Here is a 26,112-nt window from a genome sequence, read left to right on the forward strand (position 1 = left end):
GTTGTCTGGTTCTAGAAATCCAGAGTCTTTAAGTGAATTAGAACAGTGATGTGTTTTTCTTGTAAAGGATTTTTGGTTTGTGACCCTGTTGAGTTTGCGTGCACTGGACTCTAGGCAGGATGGTTATTTCAACAAGGTGATCTTTTCTCATTGTTTTCTTTTAACACAGATGTGAGTTCATGGTCGCATGACCACTTAGCAGCCATTTCTGGGTCAGGAGTGGATGGTTTCAGATTACTATTTGGGCTTGACATTTTCAAGGAAACCACTTAGAGCAGCGGTTCTCAACCTGTGGGTCTCGACCCCTTTGGGGATCGAACGACCCTTTCACAGGGGTCGCCTAAGACCATCGGAAACACATATATAATTACATATTGTTTTTGTGATTAATCACTATGCTTTCATTATGTTCAATTTGTAACAATGAAAATACATCCTGCATATCAGATATTTACATTACGACTCATAACAGTAGCAAAAGTACAGTTATGAAGTAGCAACGAAAATAATTTGATGGTTGGGGGTCACCACAACATGAGGAACTGAATTAAAGGGTCGCGGCATTAGGAAGGTTGAGAACCACTGACTTGGAGTGTGTTGTATACCTTTACAAAGGGTGGTTCCCCAGTTATGTATTGCAAATTGGTGTTAATCTGAGTAGGGATTCAGTAAGACTTTTTGTGTTTTCAAGGCATCCTTAGGTCTGTAGACTTTCCCGTGTCATCTGAAGCAGAGATTGGCCAACTGTGGCCCACTTGGTCAACTGGCTTGCAGCCTGGTTTTGTGTGGCCAGCCCAGTAAGAGTGGTGTTTATGTTCTTAAGGAACATAAACTTACAAACAGAAGGATATGAGACAGAGGCCTTGTTTCTGGCAAAGCCTGAAGTGTTTACTGTCTAGCCCTTTTCAGAAAATGTTTCCTGACCCCTGACCTAAGGGAATAGAACCTTTTTTTCTTTATTCATGTGAAGACAGAAATGTTAGAATTTTTGAGCTGTATGGGACTTTGGAGATCCTGGGTGTTTTAAAATGTAGGCTTTTGAATTATTCAGGCTGGGAGGTCAAAGATCAGGAAACACCTGCCTTTGAAGAGATATTTTACTGTAGACTCCTGGATCCCAGGAGGAGGGGGCATACTGTGCCCCAGGGAGCCCTGGGAGGAAGCCCCAGGGGCGGGCGGGAGGCAGAGGAAGTGAGAGGAAATGCGCAAGAGCCTTTATTGTAGTTTACAAATGAAGGAGTGGATGGGCGTGGTAAGCTGGTTGAGGGCTAGCTAGTTTGAGTAATTTCTCTGGGCTCTGGAGGGCATGGGCTGGTCCCTAGCCTGGGGGTGGTCAGAGCAGGGAATAGTGACCCGGAGTGTAAAGCAGGTGGTGGGGGTGGAGGGAGCTGGGGAAGATGCATTCCCTCTGGAGTCAGCAATACAGAAGAAAGGGTGTGATTAGTACCCTGGACCCTGCCTCCATTTTAAACTCGAGGACATGAAGGCCCTCAAAGGAATTTGTGCTCCAAACCCCAGGGTCAGTTCAAAGCAACAAGACTTAGGATCCAGACCTCTTTCTGGTGCCTTGTTCTTTGCCCCTCCCTGCAGAGCCACCTTTTTAAGGAAACTGAGCTGGTATCACAGTCCACTTTGAAGCTGAACGGTTTTAAGTGTCATGGTGTTGCATCTACTCCTAGGAGTGGTCCAGTTCCCCCACACAGTCACCTTCAGCCTCGTGGCCCCGATAGCAGCCGGCCCATAATTCTCCTTGGCTTCCCTCTGCTTCCATCCTTAGGGTCTGACACCTGTTCCTCTGATTTTCATCACTGTGGCAGCTCCTGGGACAGTTCTGATTAGAAAGACAACCCAGGTTCCTGGTTCAGTTCAACCTCTTCCTTCCCTCGTCCTCCTAGCTTTTGAACCCTCCTCTGCTCACGATGTAAGTCACCCTCACAGGGTAGAAATCCCTGCTCATTGTGCCGATCAGGGCATAGCTCGTCATCGTGACTCCTACAGCAACTCGGCTACGTGTTTGCAGAAGCACCCCCGGAGAGAGTGTTAAATCAATTTTCCCATCCTGCCCCTGAATTCTGTTCCTGATAGAATTATGGAAGGACACCGACCTAAGACCTTCCAAGGCATTCCATTTTTCTTAACCTTATTTGTGATTGTTTGAATCTGTTGTTGACCTTTATCTTGTTTGCGGTGATAGACATTTCCCCTGAAGTCAGGGTGACCTGGTAGACATTTCATTGCCTGTCCTTACTCTCCGGGCGTCAGGTGGGTTCGCTGAGACCGTTCATCTCTCTCGTTAGAAACAAGTTAATCTTTTGAATCCGTATTCCCATGCCAGCCCGGTGTGCTGGAGGCCGGTCACTCTAGTTTTCCTCCTGTGACCTGCGTGGACTTAGCGACAGCTTTCCTCAGGGAGTGGCCCCAGGCCTGGCAGAGACGTCCCTTTGTCAGTGGAGCCACTCACTACACGACATGTCGGAAACCAGCATTTAGTTGAAGTCTTTGCACAGAGCGGCCCTGGTATTTCGGGGGCTGCAGTCAGCAGAACTCACAGTTCCTTCCTTCTGTGTTTAAAGGAGCTCGGAGATCATGGTTTTTAACAGGATGCTACCTTCCATTCCCCCAAACGTGTTTCTTGCCCACAAGAAAAGGCGTCTGCTGCTTTTCTCTTCTTCAGAGTCTGTTTCCACCGTGGAATCCTGGAACTTGAGAGCACATCAGCTTTGGATAGTTTTCTACCTGCAGGAAAAGTTAATATTATTCACTCCCTCAGCGAGTCACTCCACAAATCGTTCTGTTCAGCCCAGTGTACAGACAGACAAGGGCCCGGTTTTCAGGAGCTGATGATGGCACGGGGGATAGACAGTACACCAGAAAACCACTGAGAAACCTCAGTTCCAGCCAGCGAGGAGCGGCCCAGAGGACAGAGCAGCTGAGTGAGCGAGTGGAGGGTGAGGGGTCGGGTCAGCTGCTTCGGAGAGGCTGGTCGGAGCTTCTTGGGGAAGGGCACACACAAGGGTCACGTGGGGGAGTTGGCTGCCTGTGTCAGTGCAGCTTCATTATTAGAGGAACAGGCCGCTGGCTTCCAGGGACGTTCAGAGGCAGGGGATGATTCAGTGCCACGTGCTGCTGAGGGTGTCGGGAAGGTGAGGACGGAGAACGAACCATTACAGTCGGCCGCGGGAGAGCTTGGGTCGGGGTTCTTTCCCATGGCACGTGGGGGCAGAAGCCTCTGGGAGTTCATTGGGGATGAAATGGTGAGGTGGACACCGGGAAGATCAATAATTCCAGGGAGAGTTTGCTATAAAGGGCAGCTGAAAAATAGGGAGACGGCGGGTCAGAGGAGTGTTTCTTTGCTTGTTTATGGGATGAGGGGTATTTTAGTGACGTTTCGTCGATGAGAATGATGTAGCACAGAGGCTGGTGGGCCAAATCACGACCACCTGTTTCGGTAAATAAAATATTACCGGGACACGGCCGCACTGATTCGTTCATTTATCTTCTGCGGCTGCTTTTGTGTTCACACGATTGAGCAGTTTTGAAAGAGACCATGTGGCCTGCAAAGCCAGAGATATTTACTTCTGGCAGGTTACAGGAAAAGCTTCCCCGACCCTTGACCTTGCAGGACGGGTAACTGATGGAGGAAGGGGGATGTCCGCACCCCCTGGTGGTTCCCTCCTGCAACATTCCCCCCAGGGGAAGTGTGAGTGCACTGCCATGCGGAGGGAGGGCCGTTGAGCTGGGGAGCTGGGATGCTTGAAAGTGAGATTTGGGAAGTGGTGGTGCCGTTAGTAGTCACAAAGCTATCTAGAAACTGGGCACCTGAGGGTGGGGTGAGAAAAGACTTTGAAAGTGATAAGGCAATGAATTAAATTCTTACTTGGGTAATTGGAAATCACCTATTTTTATAATATTTATAGAAACAATTAGTGACCCGGTGCACGGATTTGTGCACATTGAAAGGAAATTAATTAGAAGGTGGCCAGCAGGGTGGGATTGGGTGAGAGGGGCCGGACATGCCCTGGAGCCAACCTCCCTCTGCCCCTCCCCTGCCAGCTGCACCTGGGATGGCACCATGGCTTGAAAAGCATCTGCGGAGTGAGCCTGGTCCCTCCGGCAGGTGGGGTCCCTTGGCCTGGCCTGTGGGGATCAGGCCGAAACCAGCTCTCCAACATCCCCTGAGGGGTCCCGGAGTACGAGAGGGCATTCTGCAAAGTTGCTGTCATACAGTCTGTGGAACGCAAACGCAAGTGTACGGTAAACCAGATTCAGGGCTGACAGTGCCCCAGCAACAACGTAACCCACGGCCAAAGGTGGAATGATGTGGCCCTGCGAGGAATTGGGCTCCTTTTTCTCTGGTTTCGGGTGCGTTACCCGAGAACCACCGCTGCCAAGTCACTACGGCAGCTCCTGTGTTGAGCGTCTGCCCTGGTGGTCAGTGCATGTCATAGCGGCTGGTCAGATGGTGGGAAGGACACTTAGCATATTAGCCTTTCATATATATAGATAGATAGATACTAGCGCCATACTATTGCCTTGTTATTTCCATATTTCTTTTTGGAGCTTGTCATTCATTACTGTCCTTTGTTTCCTATTTTAAGATAATAGATAGTAAAAATGGTTATGTATTGTGATTATCGTGGTTATTGTTTTAACAAGTTCCTCTTTTTACAGTTGCCTTTTAAAAAATGATTAAGACATTTTCCTGTGGAAAATGTTACATTTTCCTAAATAAATCATTTAAGTATGTTCAGAATTATGATTTATGTTTAGCTGTTTGGGACAGATGGACTCACTTGTTTGGATCCCCCAGTTCTCTCTGGAACCTTCTGAGAGGTGGGTTCTAGCTGGTCCTCCAGGCTTCAGGGGCGGGGTTTTATGAGCTAGGGTTGTATCTATCATTGGCGCATTCCTGTGTGTTCTGCTTAAAGTGGGTATCATCCAGTTCCTTGCTACCTGTGTACCTAGAATGGTGGTGGAATCTCAGGTCTGCCATGCCGCTGCCATACTTTACCACCTGCTCATTATTTGCTGAGACCTGTACTTTGACACATCGTTTGGGCCTGTGACTCTGCATGTCTTTCCCAGTGAAGCTTGCCAGAGCCCTGGAGGGGTGGGCAGTGGATGCGGCCCACAGGTCTCTGGCCATGTCCTCCTCACGTTTCATAGTCAAGAGCCCTAGGCTTCCCAGGCCACTAGATAGAGCTAGAGACTGTTGTACAAAGTCTGTGGCCATTGTGGAGGTGGGTGAAAGCGTTGTTAAACCAGCAGTGCTCAAGTCCCATAGTGATTTTACTGCAGGAGGTGTAGCCTGGGCTATCAGGATGGGAAGTCAAGGTCAAGGTTTCAGTTCTTGACCATTTAAACATTGGGCATTACAGCCAGCAAAGCCATCAGCTCATAGCATCCTAACCGTAGACATAATAAAGTCTCTTGATTTGATCTGTGCCTTCTAAAGTCTGAAAGAATCAATCCCTTGATATAATATTTGGCAAGTTTTAGCATCACAGTTCCGTTGCAGTGTTTGCACTTTCTTTTGGTGGTTTACCAGGGTAATGTACCATTTTAGAATCAGCAATGTGCTGCAGACGTTGGCTGCTGTTTATCTACTCTTGATAAAGTCGTGCATTGCCTGTAAACAGTTTTCGTATACCTGTCACTGTCAGTCAACTCTGGAACAAGCGAAGCCCAACAGAATGGAGTGTAACATGCGGCCTAAGGCATAGACTCCCCGTGCGTTTCTCACATCTCCCCAAGTCCTCCATTTCAATGTCAAGTCCTCTGATTTTATGTGAAGACAGCTATTGGTCAGACTATATTGCAGTGTTTGCTATACAGACAGGGCCTTTGTCGAATAATTAAAGAGCACGAGAGCTGTCAGACTAAACAGTGGTCTGAGTTGCAAATGTTCTGTGACTTCCTGGGCACACCATTACCATCTCCAACATGTGTTATCCCTTAGCGGTCTCTGCCATCACATGTTACAGAGGGAAGAAACCCAGGCAGGGAAGTGGGCCAACCGGGGTTCTTCAGTGAGGTCATGCTCCGAGACACCTTGCACCCTCAGAATGCACCATCACGTGCTTGTCTTTCTTCTGCGTGGAGTCACAAATAGAGCACAAGCCAGCTGTTTGCAAAGTGCACACTGTGGTCAGCTTTGGGAGACAGACGTCTTCGAGTATCTTGACATTCTAAAGTAGGATAGGCCCAAAGGGAGAAGGGACAAAGGAATGAAAAGGCCATTTCTCACAATAAACACGAAAAAGCATCACCTTTATTAGCAATACAAGAAAGTTCCATTAAAATAATACAAATATCAAAGGAAAGTTAAAGCACTGTTTTAATAGAATCGATGGGGGTAACATTGCTTAACAGCATTCCATACATTTCGGGGTGCAGCTTTAAATACCGCGTCGGCATACCTCATTGTGTGCTCACCACCCGGAGCCTATTGTCCGGTCACCACATGGGTCAGGTTTTGAATAGCACTTGCTGAGAGCCCAGTGGAACGTGCACTTTCATAACTTAGCCCATCTTTGGTGACAAGCAGGCTCTCAGTATGTAGTAAACCTCAAATATTCGCTGATTCTACTTCTTTGAATATATCCTAAGACGATAGTAAAAGATACGCACAAATATTCATGTACAAGAATGTTCGTTAAGACATTTAAAACAATAATAGTGAAGACAGCTAGTGTGTGTCTTCACAGAGGGCTTTCTGTGGGCCGCAGAGTGCGGGCTGCTTCCGCTTCACAGCCTGATGTCCCTGCCTCACCATCGCGGAGGGAAGCAGGCGGTGCTGTTGCATCTGAAGGAAGCACGGAGCTAGGACCAGTGAAGAGCTGAGCATGTTAGGAGTGATCCTTTCACCACTACGTTCGTTTGCTTTCTAAGGAGCTAATGAAAAATGGAGAACTAAGGGTCCATCAAGAGGACTAGTTAAAAACATTGTAGGCTAGAAAACTATGCCGGCGTAAGGGCTCGTATTTGAGATGACTATGTAATGACACAGGAAAGGTTTTTAATAAACCCAACGTCTGTGTTATGATCTGAACTTTTCCTCCCACCCCGTCTCCTGACCTCCCACCCCCTCTCCTGACACTGTGTCTCTAACAGGCTCTGAAATTAGGCAGATTCCAGTTCTAATCCCAGACCCATCATGGGTTTAGTGACTGACAGCGAGTGCAAACCTCCCCAGAGTAAGCTTTGGGAAATGGACTTTACCTTGAAGGGTCATTAGACAGCAAATGACCCTTGAAGGGCAAGGCTGTCCGAGTGACATGGAGGACATGCACAAATGGTGGCTAAAGATGAGAGTGACCTATATGAATAGAGAAAAAAAAAATGAGAGTGAATAGAAAAAAAAAGACAAGTAAATATTACGTCAAAACTTAATGATTTTCTTATAGTATTTTCCTTATAATGCTTTTCTATTTTTTCAAACATAGCACTCTATAAAATATATTTTATGCTTCGGTATTACTACATTTTATATAAATTATTTTATGTAAGTAGTTATAGAAAATCATTGCGATTTTTAATAATTATTTTCTATAATTAGGAAGACATCAGTTCATTAAGTACACACACACAGCCTGGTGGTTGTTTTTTTTTTTTTTTTTTTTTTAAATATATTTTTATTTATTTCAGAGAGAAAGGGAGAGGGAGGGACAGACAGACACATCAATGATGAGAGAATCATTGATCGGCTGCCTCCTGTATGCACCCTCCTGGGGATCAAGCCTGCAACCTGGGCATGTGCCCCGACCAGGATTCGAAGCTGTGACTTCCTGTTCATAGATCGACGCTCAACCACTGAGCCATGCCGGCCGGGCAGGCTGGTGGTTCTTACCAGACATTAACATTAGTGACAATCCACAACCCACTGGCTAACAAGAGTGTGGGTGCCATGCAGGAACAGTTCCCCGAAAGCCCTTGACAGCCAGGCCTTTCAGACACCTTGTAGCAGGCGGAGGTAGGAGAGGGCAGGGACGTGTGTAAATGAGCCGCCCAGCTCTTCCGTCTCACCGGCCTAACTTTCTGTGATAGTGTTTTGTGGCCTCGTTTCATGCATCACCACAGGCCTGGTTGGGCATCTGTCGAGGTAATAGGTAGAAAAGCATCTTGCAAAGTTGCTAATGTAGCATGCAATTCTTTTATTTCCATCTAAAATCTCCTTTCTGTAGGAAAAACACTTGCTTTTCACTCACCATAGTTTCTCTTACTGAAAAACCACAACAATCTTTTTCTTTCTTTTTTTTTTAATATATTTTATTGATTCTTTACAGAGAGGAAGGGAGAGAGACAGAGAGTTAGAAACATCAATGAAAGAGAAACATTGATCAGCTGCCTCCTGCACATCTCCTACTGGGGATGTGCCCGCAACCCAGGCACATGCCCCTGACCAGAATCGAACCTGGGACCTTTCAGTCCCCAGGCCGACGCTCTATCCACTGAGCCAAACCGGTTTCGGCACAATAATCTTTTTCATACTACTTTAGGCAAGGGGAGGTTTTCATACATCGGGGGTGCATTCTGGAGGAGCCTCATTTTCTAACTTAATTCTAAGACCTCATCTTTACAACTTGGGTTATTTTTGTATCGTATATGTTTTTTGCCCACCGGGGTGTAAACTTCTTCAGGGAAGAAGTATAACGCCTGCCCATAAGGAGGATTCTATAGATCTTTGTAAAATAGCCAGATCTAACTATTCTATGTGCTAACGCTGCTAAAACTCTCAACCCTGCCCCCCCTCCTTGTTTGTGTGAAAAATCATTTTTTATCTGTGTACCTTTACTGGGGAAACTTCTGCAGGTCTCTGCAAGAGAATTAGCCAACATTGCAGGCAAGGGCAGACATTTCAAAGAGAAATGTTACCAATATTATTGCTTTCAGGGTAGACATAATATCATGCTATAGCCAAACATTATGAAACCATTTCTGTTTGAAGCTGATTCACTGAACCAATAATTTGAAATTCAGCTGATGTTAGAGATTTTTTTATTTAAAAATGACTGTTGGTCTACTAGACTGGCAAATTATATAAGTCATAAGAAATGAAAGAGCTTTGTTTTCCATCTAGCGCTCCGTTAGGGACAAATACAAACTCTAAATCTCCTAAGCAGCATTTTGGGGAAATTTTTTTATAAGTCCAGCATCTATTTTGGGTTTCTACATAGTTGCCCCGAAGCAGCTAATTTGAAGAAACTAATATGAATTGTTTTTTTAAAAAGGAGGGGGTGTCCCTGGCCAGGTGCCTCGGTTAGTCGGAGTATAGTCCCTGCACCAAAAAGTTGCGGGTTTGATTCCCTGTCAGAGCGTAAACCTAGGTTGCTGGGTCAGTCCCCAGTCAGGGTGTCTCTCTCTCTCTCCCTCCCCGCTTCCCTTTCCTCTTCCTCTCCCTCCCTTCCTCTCTTCCTCAAATCAATAAACATACCCCCCTGTGAGGATTTTAAAAAAAGGAGGTGGGGTAAGATGGAATTGGGGTGAAGGGCAAGTTCAGGCTTGTGGTGGGCAGAATTCCAAGATGGCCTTTAAGATTCCCACACCTTCTCCTCGATATCCAGTCAATAGTCATTTAGTGCTGCTGTGAAGGGTTATTGGAGATGTAATGAAGAGAAAATGCACCCCCACATACACACCAAACAAAACAAAACAAAACAAACAATGAAATAACCCACACAGTAAAGTAGTCCCAGGAAATACGTTTGAGAAGACTGTATATTTCAGTGTCCTCTTCTTGAGCCACTTAGACACAGTGCAGAGGTGGCTAAATAAAGGAAGAAAAGTGTGCTGTATTTCAGTTAATATCTTCACAGTCCTTTTAAGATTAGGGAACATTTTTAAAAGATCCCTATTTTGTTTGTTTCGGGTTAAACATTTTTTCAGATAAATCTCTCTACTTCCCATCCTCCAGGCTCGTCATAAACCACAGACATTTCATTCTTTTCGAACTTAGGATATAACAGGCTCATCCTGCTGATTTAAACACATGGTGGCCAGCGCAACAGAGCCCTAAAGTAAGATGGCGTTTGCATCACGCTTCTCCAGGCTGCTGTGACGATGGAAGACTTGCTGCCGGAGTCACTCCTTGAGAGTCGGCCACGTCAGCTTTCTCTCGAGGCGAGCCTGGCCCTCCCTGTCTGCAGAGGCCTGACCCCGGAGCGGCCCGCGGTGTCCAGTCAGGGGAGGAGAGAGCTGGGTGCCCGCGGCTCAGAGCTGAGCTTGAGCACTGCAGGCAGGAGCCACTCGTTGGGAGGAGCGGAAAGGCTTCCAGGAAGGAGACCGAGTTTTAAAAATCAAATGTTCAGAACGTAGTGAAGGGAAATGACTTGTTTCTACAGCAGTCTGCAGTGTGTGGATTTCAGAAGTTTTATCTATAACTCGTGGTTTAAAAAAAAAAAGCATTTTACATCACTACCCAGTGCACATACAGGGTGGGGCAAAAGTAGGTTTACAGTTGTGAATATACAAAGCAGAGTTTATTCTTGTATTGTTATTTCTTATTGTATTATTTTCCTTACAAACAACTGTAAACCTACTTTTGCCCCACCCTATATGTATACCCAGAACTGAAACAAAAATATCAACGCAACACCCTTGGGTATGCTCTGTTTTATTATTTTTTATTAAGAAGATGCCAGTCAATACCCAGTAGGATCATCTCTGCTCACGTCTCGCCATCTGGACAAATAGTGCCTTGTGTAATGGCCAGTGTTTACAGCCGCTCTCGGTCAGCCCTTGCTTTAGCGTGCTTTTGGAATTACATTTGGGGTTGGTCCATGAATCACAGAAAATGTCATAGAAATTTTTTTTAATGAAAAGTAGCTTTATTCAGCGTGGGTTCCCTTTTTATTTACCAGATGTGGCCCTACATGATTTGCCCCTTAGTCAAATCAAAGAGCAAAGTTGTTATGGTTGCTTGTTTTCAGAAGAATGTAAGGACTGGAGTGTTAGGATTTAGTTAAAAGAGATTTCGGAGGTGGTTCGGGTCAGCTTGCTCATCCTGCGGAGATCCGGAGAAGTACGCGTTATAATTTTAAAGAATGAATTGAGGTTGTTGATTAAGAATGAATTAAGGTAGTAATATGTTAATAATAGAATATGTTTTATTTAAAAATATTTTAAAATTGATTTTTAGAGAGAGAGGAAGGAAGAGGGAGGGAGAGAGAGAGAGAGAGAGAGGGAGTGAGAGAGAGAGAGAAGAGAGAGAAAGAGAGAGAGAGAGAGAGAGAGAGAGAGAGAGAGAGAAACATCAGTGAGAGAGAAACATCTATTGGCTGCCTCTTGCACACCTCCTCCTGGGGATCGCGTCTGCAATCCAGGCTGGTGCCCTGACCGGGAATCAAAGAGGTGACCTCAGTGAATGGGACGACGTTCAACCACCTGAGCCACCCTGGCCGGGGCTGTATTTTAAAATACTGTTATGAGAAGTCTGGTGTCGGGAGTGGATGCTTGGATCTGATGTTGGGGTGACTGCTGGCGGGACCTGTAACATCCCGGTACCGGTGGAGGAGCAGTGGTGTCTGTCCCTGTGACTTCCTTGGCTTTGGTTGCTAGGCAACTCTGACATGCAGGAGCTTGGCTATGTCAGCCCAGGCCTAGTGAGAGTATGTGTTATTAGAAAAAATGAAAAAGACCAATTTAGGAAAAGAGATTGTCAACAGCTAGGAAGCTGAGGCTGAAAACCGGGACGGTGCCGGCCTGAAGCTGTGCTTGGTCTTGAGCCTCTGCTTGTCCCGTTCTGCTATGGGGTAAGGAGCTTCATACTCAGATCTGAGCCTGCAGTTGTCCAGGAAAGTGAGAGAATGTAAATGAATTTAACGTCTGTAGTCAAAACCTCCCCCCCCCCCCCGTCTAATGAACCTACAGAAATAATCACGCTCCGTTTGCTTGACACTAGGATGGGGCTTTCTCAAGCTTCAGTCTTTGGAACTCGCTCTGTATCGCATTTGCCCTTAACACATATTTGTAAACACTGTGATCCTTTTTGGGGCTAGTCTCACAGACTTTTTTTTTTTTTAATCAATATATTATCATAGACAAACAAGCTCGAGGGAGGCCAGGTGATAAATCCCCTTCCCATCCACCTGGCATAGTGTGTGAAATAGATAAACAGTGCGTATCTACGAGGGGAACATGCTTAAGTGCTGCAGTTTATCATACAGAGTAAATTCCAATAAAATGAAGGAATCTGATTTTTAAACTGAATCAGGATCAGCAAGTTATAGCTTGTGGGCCAAACAGTATCCCGCCCGTTTTTGTAAATAAAATGTCATTGGAGCACAGCCATCCGTACTCGTTTCCGTATTATTTTTGCCTGCTTTTCCATGACAGTGACCGTGTGGCCTGCGAAGCCTAAAATATGTACGGTCTCATCCTTTGCAGAAGAAAGTTTACTGATCCTTGGACTAAAGGACTATTTAGAGACGAAGTGACTTTTGAATCAAGGCTATTTTCTCTTAAATTGCATGGAAAAATTCTTCTAGTAGATGACATTTTTAAACGAGGTTTAATGGTGGCAAGTGCATAGATTCTATTGGGTGATTGGTGCCTACCTTTTTTAACGTTAAAGATGATTTTTTAAAAATCACTGTACATTACATCATTAATGCTGAGAAGATACCTGATGAGGCACATATGAACAATTACAGTGTGACAGGCTCATAATTTAACTGCGCAGCGATGATGGGTTACACGATTTGGCTGGCATTGCCCAGTTTGATAGTCTTCATAATAATAGTGAATTTTAATAAAATCTTACATTTACAAATACTCCTCTTGAGACTTTGCTTGCTGCGGATCAATAAGGCTAAACTAATAGTCATTTGCAAAGAGGCTTCATATTTCTCGTGTTTAAATGGCTGTAGTTCAGTGTATTAAAAACGAGTGATGTTTAATCAGATGATTTCTCGGTCGCAGGATTTAAGCGGTAACACGTGGGTCGGCGGTACTGCATGGCAGGGTGGCAGTTGACGCCCGAGCTGTCTAATGTGTGGTTATCTTTTTGTTTCTTAACAGACTTGTGGAGGAAAGCAAACTGATCCCACTCATTTTTGAAGTCATCCTGGTAAGGAAACATGCATCTGAAATGTAAAGCTGTTTAAGGTTTTGACCATGATGTGTATTTGAGTGCTAACACTAACTGCCCAGAAGACTTTTGTGTGTCCCTCATGATCTGACTTCACCTCATCGGGCCTCAGTTTCCTTGTCTGAGCTCTGTCCCGCTCTGAGATTGTATAGGGACACTGCCCTCTTTTCAAAGTCCTTTGATTGTATTGCTCTTGACTAAAAACCATATGTTGTCTAATGTGGAAAGTACTTTTTCTGAGGTTGGTTTGTGGAGGAAGGGAAGAACAATGATCACTATTCCTTAGTATGAATTTCTGATGTTCAGTGTGAAGCCCTCTGTAGTCGCGGGTCAGATCAACAGTTTTAGGCCTGTGGGCAGAATCTCCTTCCGAATGTAGAATAGCTTAGCTTCCATACACCGTTTCTTCACAGAATGCAACTTAATTGGAAGCCATCTGTTCAGGAAAGCCTTCCACCTAAGGTTTCTACGTGGAGGGAATAAAATGGGATGCAGATTGACTTTTCTCACTTCTGATAAATCCCTACTTATAAGTACGGATCGGAAAATCAGGGTGAAAATAGAGTTGGTGCTTATAGCAAGGGAGTGCCCTTGACCAAAGAAATGCCTCCCTGTAGGGGGTGGGGGGGGGGTGGGGGGGAGGGGAATTGCGACAAGTTACCCCCTTTGCCAAACACTTTCCCTCCAGAGCTGCCGACAGCACCAGGGGCCAAGTGGGGGACAGACCAGCCTAACCTACCTTGGTCGTGGGCGGAGCAATAACCGGGATGGTCTGCTAACCCTCCACATGGAAAACCAGCTTTCTTCACTCCTCCTGAGACATTAATCTGCAAGTTGTTTGTGTGTTGCTGTGGCTCCACGGGAAAACAGTAATTTTCTTAGCTCCAGATCCCTTTCGCTTTCAGGGGAGCTGGTTGGAGCTGCTGAGCTGTGTGAATTGGGTTGGGAGGAGTGGTTGTGGGTTAGAGCCTGGACTGAAATCGCTTCAAATAGTAGAGGGGCGTAACTGATGTCCACCTGAACTAACACAAAATCATACTGAATGTCATCTGTAATTGAGAAAATTAAAAAAAAAAACACCCCAAAACAACAAAATAAAAGCAAATAGTAAAAGGGGATTTTAGAAGCAGTATTAGGAGAAGATATGGAGGAAAAGGGGGTGAAGACATATGCAGATCAAGAGCTTTCTAATGGGGATTTTGAAGCTTTTCGCTTGCTAGTTTGTTGTGGAGGTAGATTCGTTTCTGAGAGCAATGGGTGGTAAGCTGCTGCGTTTGGCCACACACTTGGGCACAGTGGCAAGATCCTGTGCTGTCCAAACTCAGCCACATCTGTCTTGCATTTGAGAAGAGTTGTTGTTAGCCCTGGCCTGGTGGTTAGAGTGTCGACCAAGGTTGTGGCCTCAATCTCTGGCCAAGGCACACAAAAGAAACAATCAATGAATGCATAAATGAATGGAACAACAAATCGAATTTCTCTTCTCTCCCTCTCCCTTCCTCTCTCTCAAATCAATAAAACAAAACAAAACAAAAACAAGAAAGAGAGAGAGGCGTGTTGCAGACAGAGAGACTGTAGAGCTGCCATGGGCCTTAAGGGTGGGTGGGACTCATCCTTGCTGTGGCGGGAGGGCCTCTACCCTGTTAAGGTCAATATGGCTCCTTGGGTCACTGATGATAAATTCTTACCTGTTGGCAGTCACCTCAAGGTCTGAAGTCTGCACATAGGAAATTTCTTCTTGCAGGTTAACAAAACCCCTCCATACTCAATTAATCTCCGCATAGTGAGCACCTAGGAAGGCTTTGCATTTTACAGGCCACAGTACGTGTTTAGTTGAGTGATGCATGATTTTTTAAAAAAATATATTTTATTGATTTTTTACAGAGAGGAAGGGAGAGGGATAGAGAGTTAGAAACATGGATGAGAGAGAAACATCGATTCAGCTGCCTCCTGCACGCCCCCAACTGGGGGTGTGCCCGCAACCAAGGTACATGCCCTTGACCGGAATCGAACCTGGGACCCTTCAGTCCGCAGGCCGACGCTCTATCCACTGAGCCAAACCGGTTAGGGCGTGGTGCATGATTTAAACAGGACAGTGCATTATAAAGACGTCCCGCTGCTAAAAAAGTAAAGAAAAAAAACACACATTTGGAAACGACTGCTTTTGGGGACAGGACATAGATGTCCTTGAAGAACATTATTAAACCCCTATTCTACTTTTGTCCTTCGTGAGTCGAAGAAAAATATCAACTTTTCCCCTCTGTAGCAGTACATTTCCTAATCAATGAAATATCTTTGTAGCAGTTATTCTGTAAACTACCATGTCCTTTCTAAATGTTGTCACTGAACTAGGCATAAAATAGTATTTTATTGATTCTATGGTGTGTGCAATTTTTTTTTCATATTTTAGCATTTCTGAAAATGGGATGTACTTTCCAAATCAGTGGCTTCTTACAATTGCTCTCAGCCAGGTGACCTGGTTGTCATTGCCTTAACCAATTTATTTTACCTTTATTTTTCTTTTTATGTGCCCAAGAAAGATATGCTATAAGGTTGTATGTCTGAATAAATCTAAAATAGCTCTTCCCATAAAAATAAAATAAAAATTTGAGGTAATAAAAAAAGCATGTCATAGTTTAATTGGCAGCGTTTTTCTTACTGTTTGATAAAATAATGGTGCATCTTACAACTGTTGGATTCCTAGTTTCAAGAAGACAGAGGATATTCTTTAGTTAGGTTTGGTTTCTAAGTTCAAGAGCATATGTGGGGTTTGGATATAGGTAGCAGCTTTCAGCAATGATTTGATCAGGAGGAGACACAATGAAAAGATCGTGCAGGGCCCTGCATGCTTGTCTACTGCTTGTATCTTCTAGCCACCCACTCAGAAAGCAAAACAGCATTCGAATCATTCAGCTGGTGGTCCACTGTGACCTCTGGATTTTTTTTCCTTTACTCTTCGCTCCTAACTGTTTTCCAGCTTCTATTTGATGTACTTGGAGCCCAATTACAGGCTTTTATAGCTTCTTTCTTCTTTTCTGGAGTCCCACACATGCTGTGCTCTTACCAGCAGTGCCTCCTCCCCAGTGTGATTTTCATTGAGAAAGCAAGCCTTTCTCCTCTGATGGGCTGGGATTGCAGGCAGCGTGTATGTCTCTCCTGCAGGCCTGGAGGAAAGCGAAGATGAAGAGAGCAGAATTCTGAATCTCATGTCCCGTGGGCACAGAATAGCCCCGGACAAACTTTAAGAAAAGATTCCTGGGGTTGTGCGCAAAAAGCAAGAGCTCCCAGTATGGATCGCACTGGTTACATACATAACCCATTGAAAGTAGTCTTTATTATCTTTTTAAAAAGATGAAAGTAATCTACAATTGTAACTGCCAACTCAGGAAACACAGTGCGCCCTCTGGTCTGGGTGCCCTGTGTGGGGCAGGGAGAAAGCCTGGCGTGGGCACATCATTGGTCGGGAGCAGCGTGGGACTTAATGGAGGGGGGAGAAGACACTGTGGGTCCCAGGGGAGGGAGGGACCCACTGCTCAGTGTGGGGAGAGGAATCTCACAGAAGAAGTAACCTTTGAATGGGGCCTTGAGGGAGGTGTCATGCGGAGAGGGGGCGTCCGGCTTGGTGTGCCTGGGCCGGAGACGACGGGGAAGCATAGAGAGAGAGGTAAGGGTCCGGCAGGGCTTTGTGCTGGGTGGTTCCATGCACATAGCTTTGTTCTCTAAACTCAGTGTCCTCTACTTCAAACAAGCCTTCAGAGCCTCGGCGCTGCAGGAGCTATGAGCAATGAGGAGGTGGCCACTTGGCCACTGCGGTGAGGCCGGGAGAGAATCAGGCTTGGCGTCATGGGTTACACTGGAAACTTGAAACAGGTTGACGGCTGAACTCTGGGAGATCCCTGCCGGTCTCCTTCAATGAGGCTTTTGAGGTCAGCCAAAGAGCTGAGAGGAAGGAAGCCTAAAAGGCAGAGCTGGTCTCCGAGGTCCGATCCCAGGGCCCGGGAGCGCTAACACCACAGTCAGGGTGGAGCGTTTTCTGTCCTGCGCTGTGCCCCGCTCTGGGCGGGCCAAGCCCTGAAAGCCAGGTAGCTGATCGCTTACAAAAAGGGCCTGTCACAGCAGCCGGCGCTGCTTTCCTGGCAGGGCCACCTGGGTGAGAACACCGGGTTTTTGTGGCAATATAGCAGCTGTGCTGGGTGGGGAGTGGACGCTCAGGCGGCACACAGTGGGTTAGCTGAATGGATTCCTACAGTCTTCAGGGTCCACACTTCGACCTTGTATATGGATCTGCCTAATACATGTGGTTCCTGAGGAAGTGAGTCCTCACAAGTGCCCGAGGGTTTGGTTTCAGAGTGTCCAGTTGATGGGTGAGCAGGACGGAAGGCATCCTTTTTCCCTTTTGGCCACTTTCTAAGGAGTCAAAGTTGCATTTAAACGTGCCTCAATTATGCGTCTGAATAGATCGGCCTTTGCATTTTGCTGTGACTGTAATCTCTCTTCATTTTATTTCAGCGGTTTATGTTTTGGCCTATTTCAGTAAATCATTTTAATGCCAAGTAATAGAGGCAAACTGTATTTCATTGGGGGAAAATCTTTATTCATGGCAGATTTTCCAATATGTGCCAAAGTATCGCTGTCATGATGTTTTATGTGTCTGTTCCAAAACAAACAATTAAAGAGCAATTTCAGTGGCAAATGTTAACAATAAAAATGAGATTTGCAATACACTAGTTTGACAATTATATTGTTTTAACAGTTCTCGAAGATAGCTGTTGAAGTAAGCGGCAGTAAATCTTCCAAGTCAACTGTGTCTTTAGGAAAGAGTCTCTTTACGGGCCCGTGGAGCCTGAGGATTTAGCCACGGAGACACCAGCGCGGTGCAGACTGGCAGTCCCGTTACATTGAAGGAGTGTTTTTAACCCGTCTAGGCTTTAAAATTACTTTGCTCCATTCTCGTTGCAATGCATCTCATGTGGATTGGTGCATAGGGTGTGTTAAAATGGCAAGTTCCTTATGAGTTTATGAATCTGCATGTTTGTGTCCAATAGGCCCTTAATAAGATTCTGCAACACACAGGGGCATGAGTTTCTAAACTGGAAGACAAGCTTTGATTAAAATTTTAAAATGCTTGACTTAGGAAGATACTTTCAAAGTTGTGCAAGGAGTACTTACTGGCTGCAGGAGACAAATATCATTCTTCCACCTTCCGGTGCACCTGTTCAGGACTTCTGTAGATTGCAGAACAGAGCCCTGTAACCAATTATACAAAGACTAGAGGCCCAGTGCACGAATTCGTGCACCAGTGGGGTCCCTCGGCCTGGCCTGCGGGATTGGGTCAAAACTGGCTCTCTGACTTCCCCTGAGGGGTCCTGGATTGCGAGAGGGCACAGGCCAGGTGAGGGACCCCACCAGTGCACAATGGAGGCTGGGGAGGGATGTGGGAGGTTGGCCAGCTGGGGAGGGACTGTGGGAGGGCTCCAGTCCTGATGGGCTGGACCCCAGGGGCAAGCTAACCTACCAGTCGGAGCATCTGCCCCCTGGTGGTCAGTGCACGTCATAGTGACTGGTCAGCTGGTCAGCTGTCTGCCGCCTGGTGGTCAGTGCACTTCTTAGTGAGCAGTTGAGCAGCTTTAGGATATCATTAGCGTATTACACTTTGGCTGAACAGCCTACTGGGTGACCCGACACTTAGCATATTAGGCTTTTATTATATAGGATGACCTTATACATGCTGCCATTTAAATGTGTGTTTTGAGGTGTTTTCTTGGGATTTGTATGGATCTATTCTTGGTAGTTTGTGTCATAGGGTGTAATCTATTGATACTGGATTGAATGAAGTTGCCCAATATAACACCTGAACAAATGATTTTAGTGCCATGTTATTAACATGATTAATTCCTGGTTAGCTGAATAAGTGGGCTGAAGCTATGTAAAACAAATATATTTGTAAACCTGGGCTAAAGCATAATCAGCCCAACTAGTTTGAAAGAAGATGGACTTTATTAAGAGAAAAACCACATATTGTACCCACTAAAAAGAAAAGTGCTGAAACAGAGCGTAGGACACCGTTGGCCAGTCACAGGGCACATAGTGGGCGTGTGCTCCATGTGGCTTCTCCCACGTGGAATCCTGAGTTTTATCGTCACCATCCTTGTTTCTGGTTCTGCTCTGGGTCCTGGGCTTCGCTTCGGGGAAGCAGTATTCCTTCTTCTCGATGAGGAGACGGCCAAGTTAAAAAGTAAAGACGTAGATAAGTGATAGGGCATTAAGTAATGTCCTTCCCAAGAGTGTAAGCTTTTTTTTTTCTTCTTGGTTTTTGTTTTTGATTGTAGAATTAGACTGGTGAAGAAGGAAGGGTAAAATTAGGGCACAGCTAGAGAGTTGCAGGCACCTGTGTGAACTACAGACAAGTGAAGAGAGAGACAGGGTCCAGAAAGGTGGCATGAGGGAGATGCAAGAGGAACCAAACCACTGCATGAAGTTTAGAAGAAGTAAAACGTTTCTAAAAGAAAAGGCAGTGTTTCTGTTCAAAGGGCTGTGACTCTTGGGGGCTGTGTGAGCCTGCCCTGCACCCCACGCCTTGCCTGCACTGTTGATTCGATTCTCCCGCAGACCTGCATCTCAGCATGTTAGCCAGGAGCCACATAGAGCAAAACGAGCACTTGAAAGATGGCCAGTCCAAGCTGAGATGCTCTCTGTCAAACATGTGTTGGGTTTCCAAGAACAAAAGGAGTGTAAAGTAGCTGCTTAATCTATAGTAATAAAAGCGTAATATTCAAATGAACCAAATGACTGAACAGCAGTACAACTGTCTGGACGACCTTCCGGACGACCTTCCGGATGAAGCTGGGGCTGCGAGGACCGAGGCAGCCAGGGTTGCGAAAGCCTACTCTTGCACGAATTTCGTGCATGGGGCCTCTAGTTTTCTTGTATTGACTGTGTGTTAAAATGCTCATAGTTTGGATACATGGGGCTACATGCAGTATTACCAGAGTCAATTTCATCTGTTTGTTTTTACTTTTTCACTGCAGCTTTCAGAACATTTACCATACAGGGTGTGCATTATGTTGCTGTTGGCTAGAGCTGCAGTAGGTGACTTCCCCTCTTGCATCCTCAGTTACACCCGAGTCTCCCTTAGGGAGGGAACCATGCTGTGTGTTCGCCCCAGCGCATCGCCCTCCAGCTTTTTGCCTTTCAGTTTCTATGAGTTTGTTAGTGAGCTAGAGCAGGGGTCCTCAAACTTTTTAAACAGGGGGCCAGTTCACTGTCCCTCAGACCGTTGGAGGGCCAGACTAGAGTTTAAAAAAAAAACAACTAGTCGGCTGCTAAGCAACAGGCAGCGGCGGCAAAAACACCCGGCGGGCCGGATAAATGTTTTCGGCGGGCCGCATGTGGCCCGCGGGCCGTAGTTTGAGGACCCCTGAGCTAGAGGGAGGTGAGGCATGGTTGTTACATTTAGACCCCTCCTTCCTGGAAGGCGTTCCCCCGATGGGGGTTGGAAGGAGAAATGGTGGGAAGGGCCAGTGTGCTCCAGTGTGACAGCTCCAAAGGCAGTTTGGTGGCAGCTCCCCTGATCTTGACCATGGCTGGTGACGCCACTCGAGTTTATTTAGTTTCTGACTCTGGACTCTGTGGGGCACCCAGTCGTTAGCCACCTTTAGGTTCAGGCTTGTGTTAAAAACTAACAGGCCTGCTGTGGGTATCGGGGGTCGCTCAGTCTCACTACAAAGCCCTGTGCGTTTGGAGCCCTTTAATAGATGGAACAGGTAGAAGGACTCTGGGTAGATACACAGGAGGACTGGAGAGCCCAGGGCGTGAGCAGTGATTGCTCATCCTCAGTGTGCAACCTCTGAGTGTTACTTTTCTCAGACTGCTTCAGAGAGGTAGGCGCCCATAAAGGTTACTCAGGAACAAAACAGTGGAGAACACCCACTTTTTAAGGAAGTGGAGATGTCAGCAAGAAGTTGCCAGTTTCGATCGCATAAAGCAGCCAGCATCGGCGGCGTTTGCCTTGGATGCTCTTTTGCGTTTGTTTTCTCGGATGAGCCAGGAGAAGCAGACGGTCTGTGCTTCCTCAGAGCAGCGGAGGCTTTTCAGAAGGAGCCGGGAAATCGGACGCACTGGAGCAGCTTACAGATGTATGAGAAAAGGAGAGCTTTGTAAATAGCTCTGCCGAGTGAAATTGGATTTTGGATTTATTAGAGGCGCCAAATTGGAGAAAGACGGTGTGAGAAGCCAGTAGGGCAAGTGATTGCATAGGATTTTTAGGTTTGTTTTTTTCTGCTAACAAGAACAATACATACTTGTAAAGGGTTCAGACAGTACAGAAATGTCTCACTGAGAATGTGAAGGCTTCCATGATACCCAGCTTACAGCTGTACACATATTCTCATTATTTTTCACATCTTTCTCCCCCCCCCCCCCCCAAAAAAAAATGGGACCACACCATTCTACTTTGTACCTATCATACTTCATAGGGCCCCTGGGAGGGATTGTGTGTATATATGCATATGTATTATTTATTCTATTTAATGGCCATACAATATTTTATTGAGTGAGCAGAATTGATGTAGCCAGCCCCCATCGATGGACATTGTAAGTCCCACTACCCCAATTTTCTGCTAAGGTGAGCAACTCTGAATAGGATGCCTACACATTTGTGCAAGTTCCGATAGGATAAATGTTTGAAGGTGAATTGTTACACCAAAGTCTATGCATCTTTTGTGTTTTAGTATTACTCTCCCGAGTACTAATGTGAAATCTCCCACACAGCCGGATATCAAACAGCAGCAGCTTCGCCACACTCACTGGTCTTTCAGATTGTTAATGGCTTGTATTTTGAGCTGTTTGCTTTTTAATATCTGAGGCACATTGATCAACTTTTTTGCTGATAGCTTCTGTGTTTTCCACTATGCTTAGGAAAGGACTTCTCTCCAGCAAGGTTGTTAAATATTAATCTATCTTTTATTCTGTACCCTTAGGATTTCATGATTAAATTCTAAATCTTTGCTCCAAAATAACTTTGTCGCCAGGAGTGAGTACAGAGCCAGCTGTTCTCTTCCCAACACTCCCTCCCCCCATCCCTGAGTCATTCCAACAGTGCGCGGTCATTACGGGGACTTGAAATACCGTATTTATCATGCCTTCCCTGCACCTCCGTATGTGGCCTATTATCTGTATCGATGCACAGTAAGGTGCAGATATTTATTAGGTATAACTTGATGAGCTTTCACATATGCACGTTCAGTCAAGATAATGAACAAATCCATCCCCACTCCACCCCGCCCCACCTCAGGATGTCCTTGTGCCTGTCTGTCATGCATCCCTCTCTACCCCCATGCCAGTCCCAGGCAGCTGTGCACTTGCTTTCAGCCCCTGTGGACTCGTTTGCATTTTCTAGAATTTTATACACACGAGCAGTAAGGTGTGGATCCTTTTTCTCTTTCTCTGTGGACCCCTGGCTTCCCTGATGGAGCACACTCATTTTCTTCCAGGGAGAAGGCGTCATGCCTGATGCTAGTATCGCCCACGGCTGTCTGTGGTTTGTGTTGGTGAGGCTCATGTTTCCATCTCTTACCTTTGAACTCTCGTCACCTTTATATTTCAAGTTGTTTTCTCGAAGAGAGATGCATCTGGAGCTTGCCTTTTCCAGCCTGACAAGATTAGCCTCCTATTTGAGGTGTTGAGAGCATTCTCATTAAATGTAATTATTAATGTAGTTAAATCTACCATCTTACTACTAGTTTTCTCTGGGGCCTTCTAGTCTTCTTTCTTATTTCTGTCTTTTCCGGTTGTCTTTTGGCTCAGTTGAGTATTTTCTTTTTGGTGATTGGTGGAGGGTCTACATTATGCATCTTTAATGGACCCCAGTCTACCTACTGTCAATGGAGGTAATTACCTCGATGGAATGGTACCTCTAAATGGACCTGTAGCCAAAGTGGCCAAGAGCTGACCTCTATGCTGTACACCTAAAACTAATCTAAAATAATATCGACCATCAACTGTAATTGGAAAAGAAAACGAAGAGCTTGTTTGGTATTTTAATTAATTTTTGGTTTTATTTGGGGAGAATTTATTGATGTTTTCTTTGTTGTATACTGTGGTGAATTTTCATGAATTCTCGGTGTACAATTAAAAATTATTCTCTTAGTCTCTCTGGAGTTCAGAGTTTGACCTGTATGTATAAGGTGTATCTTATGGAGTATGTTTTATAAATGTCCTTAGTAATTCTTCCTTTAATCTCTCTGAGATTGAGGGAGGGGACTACAGTACCCTGTTATTAGGGTGTTTCTGTGTACTTCTCTCACTTCTGGTTTATGAGAGTTGTTGCTGTGTTATTGGGTGTAATATATTATTACATTTTAATAAACAGATTTATTAAAATTTATTATTTCTAGTTTAAAATTTTATAAGTTTATCCTTTATAATATTTCTGTCTCTTTCTCTTTAGATCTTAATACAAGTTTATAGTGGGAATTGGGTGTGGATTTATGTCTGGTCGTTGTAGATGTTCCCCCTCCTCCTCCCATAGGTATCATTCTTTCTGAAGGTGAGCTTTTACTTCTTCGTAGCCTCCGCCAGGATCTGGCCCAGAGACTCATTTAATTAGTGAGTTGTGATTGCAGTTAAGCTTCAGAGCCTTTTCTTCGTGATGCTTTGTAGAAGGAAGCATGCTTGGAAGGAGTATTTCAAACCCCGCCTGCGCATCCTGGTAGGTGCGTCCTTCCCTGTGGAGGCCGAGTGAGCAGCCTTTCAGCCTTCCTCCGCTGTGCCCCCTGCTGGAGTGCTCCCCGCCTCCGTTTGCACACCCGCTGCTTGTGCGCCCCCTGCCGGATGGATTAGAATTCCCCCCCGGGGCTGGCTCAGGGCTCACACCTGCATGGCTGCACGGGAGAGGCCTGCTGGGCGCAAACAGCCCAGCAGCCCTGGTCAGTGCTAACAGGTCAGCGCGAACATGAGAAAAGTCCGCCTAAGAGGGAGGAGGACGGCCAGCAGGAGGGCTAAGGCCTGAGGAGGTGAAGTGACCAGTAGTGCAGGACCCACCAGCCCATGGAGTGGGGATGGTTGTGGCACCCTTCTCATGCTTCTAGTTAAAGTTGTTTCCTAAGTTGATGGACTCACTGTGGCTGCTCAGAGGTGAGAGGAGGCGTGAGAGAAGCTGCTGTGGAGGAGCTGCCTGGTGAGGGGGTCTCGCCAGCCCCAGCGGGGGACTCGGTTACAGCGTCACCCGGTTCACCGAAAGGTCATGGGTTCGATTCCTGGTCAGGGCACATACCTGGGTTGTGGCTTCCATCCCCAGTTGGGGCACATGGGGGAGGCAGCTGATCAGTGTTTCTCTCTCTTTCTCCCCCTCCCCTTTCCTCTCTCAGGGTTTCTAGCAGGAGATACACTGATGTCCAGTGAGACTCTGCTCACACCATAACGCTTTCCTCACATATATAAATAGAAAACAAAGCATTCATCTCTCTGAGTGGTTGCTCCCTGAGTGCAGAATGGGTAAAACTTTAGATGCTCCATCTCTTCTTATTAATCCCATAGGGCTTCATAGAGGGAAATAAATGAGACTTATTTGTGCTTGCAGATCAAATTGCCATAAAAGGTTGTTTCAATAGACAGAGGCAAAGTCATAATAAAATAATTTAGTGAAAATGGGAGCTAAGAGTATGCGTAATGGAACATGATTACACTTAATTTTCTTACTATTTCCATCATTAAAGCTCCATTATCTTTTCTGAGACCTCATTTAGGCTTCTGGCCACACCGCCACTCAGAGGCATTGGTGGTAGCACATAGAAGCCTGCGAGTCCCGTTAAAATACAAAAATAGCTGATAATGTGCTGTTCTTTCATTTTTGCTATTTGATATCCGTGTGTCACATGCAGAGTCTCACGGATTCTCTCTCTAACCCCATCTCTTGAAAACCATCAGTATCATTACCTGAGAGCTTTCATACAAAAGAAGTTTGATTCTGGAATTGAAAACAAACGGAGGCTTCCTGGCTTCCTGATGAAGGTCCCTGAGGTGCACAGATGCTGTGGGTTTAAAGAATCTCTCTGGTTGTTCCTTTGTCTTCAAGCCTATCAACAGCCAAGTCATATTTGTACAGAAAAGCCATCAGCCTGGCCGGTGTGGCTCAGTGGCACATGCCTGGGTTGTGGGCTTGATCCCCAGTAGGGGGCGTGCAGGAGGCAGCTGATGGATGATTTTCTCTCATGGATGTTTGTATCTCTCCCTGTCCCTTCCTCTCTGAAATTAATAAAAACATATAAAAGACAAAACAAAACAGAATCAGCATTAGTCTTTTTACTCATCGTAGAACTTTATAGGTAGGGATAGGTAAGAATCTATATCTTAAAACCCCCAAAGGGTACTGTGGGCTGTTTGATGTAACTGGGGGGGACTGTGCTGGTCTTTCCAGAGAAGTCGAGTTCCGTTAGTTTAGTTCCGTCTGAAGTCCATGCCCAGAGGCCCACACATTCACTTGTGTGCAGAAGCAGAGAGCAAGGCGGCGGTCAGGTGATGAAGGCTGATCAGAGGCGAGCGGGGCGCTGAGAGAAGCTGCGGGGAGTGAGGCCCGGGGCCCTGTCCATGAGGGCGGCAGGGATGGTACCCCTGGTATCCGGATTTGTAATGACCGCATATTTCCGGTTTGTGTTTAACTCCACTGAATCTGAGATAAATTAATATCCGAGGCATTGATTGCTAACCAAGACTGTGTGTGGATCGGAAAAACCTTAGGCAGGTGTTCAGAGTAACCGGCCTCAGCGTGCTGGCCACGGGGATGCTCAGTTCCTCTCACCTTCAAGGTCCTGGGTCCCAGGGCCCGTGCTCTTCCTCGGGTTCCAGGCCTCTCCCCGCCTGCTGCTGCTTCCTGCCAGCCCCATTCCCAGCTCCTGCCTGGCGTCCTTCCTGACCTTCCCAGCTCCACCAGGTCTCACTCGAGGCCTCGCTCCCTGAGTCACTACCGGCCTTGATCAGCACCCTGCACTGCCCTCAGCTCTTCCCACGTCCGCCCAGCCCATCCCCTGGGT

The 26,112-nt window shown here is 46.0% G+C and overlaps 1 protein-coding gene across 4 annotated transcripts in view; it reads left to right on the forward strand.

Moving 5' to 3' along the window:
* ULK4 (unc-51 like kinase 4) overlaps positions 1-26,112 on the forward strand; it is a 252,749-nt gene that overhangs the window by 106,185 nt on the left and 120,452 nt on the right. For all 4 annotated transcript variants that reach the window (XM_070391531.1, XM_070391532.1, XM_070391533.1 and 1 more), the window contains exon 31: positions 13,018-13,066. In XM_070391531.1, coding sequence (XP_070247632.1) covers positions 13,018-13,066 — 49 coding nt within the window. The remainder of the gene's footprint in view (positions 1-13,017; positions 13,067-26,112) is intronic.

This window comes from Myotis yumanensis, unplaced genomic scaffold, assembly GCF_028538775.1.
Source record: "Myotis yumanensis isolate MYYU_CA2020_CCGP unplaced genomic scaffold, mMyoYum1.0.hap1 SCAF_14, whole genome shotgun sequence".
Lineage (NCBI taxonomy): Eukaryota > Metazoa > Chordata > Mammalia > Chiroptera > Vespertilionidae > Myotis > Myotis yumanensis.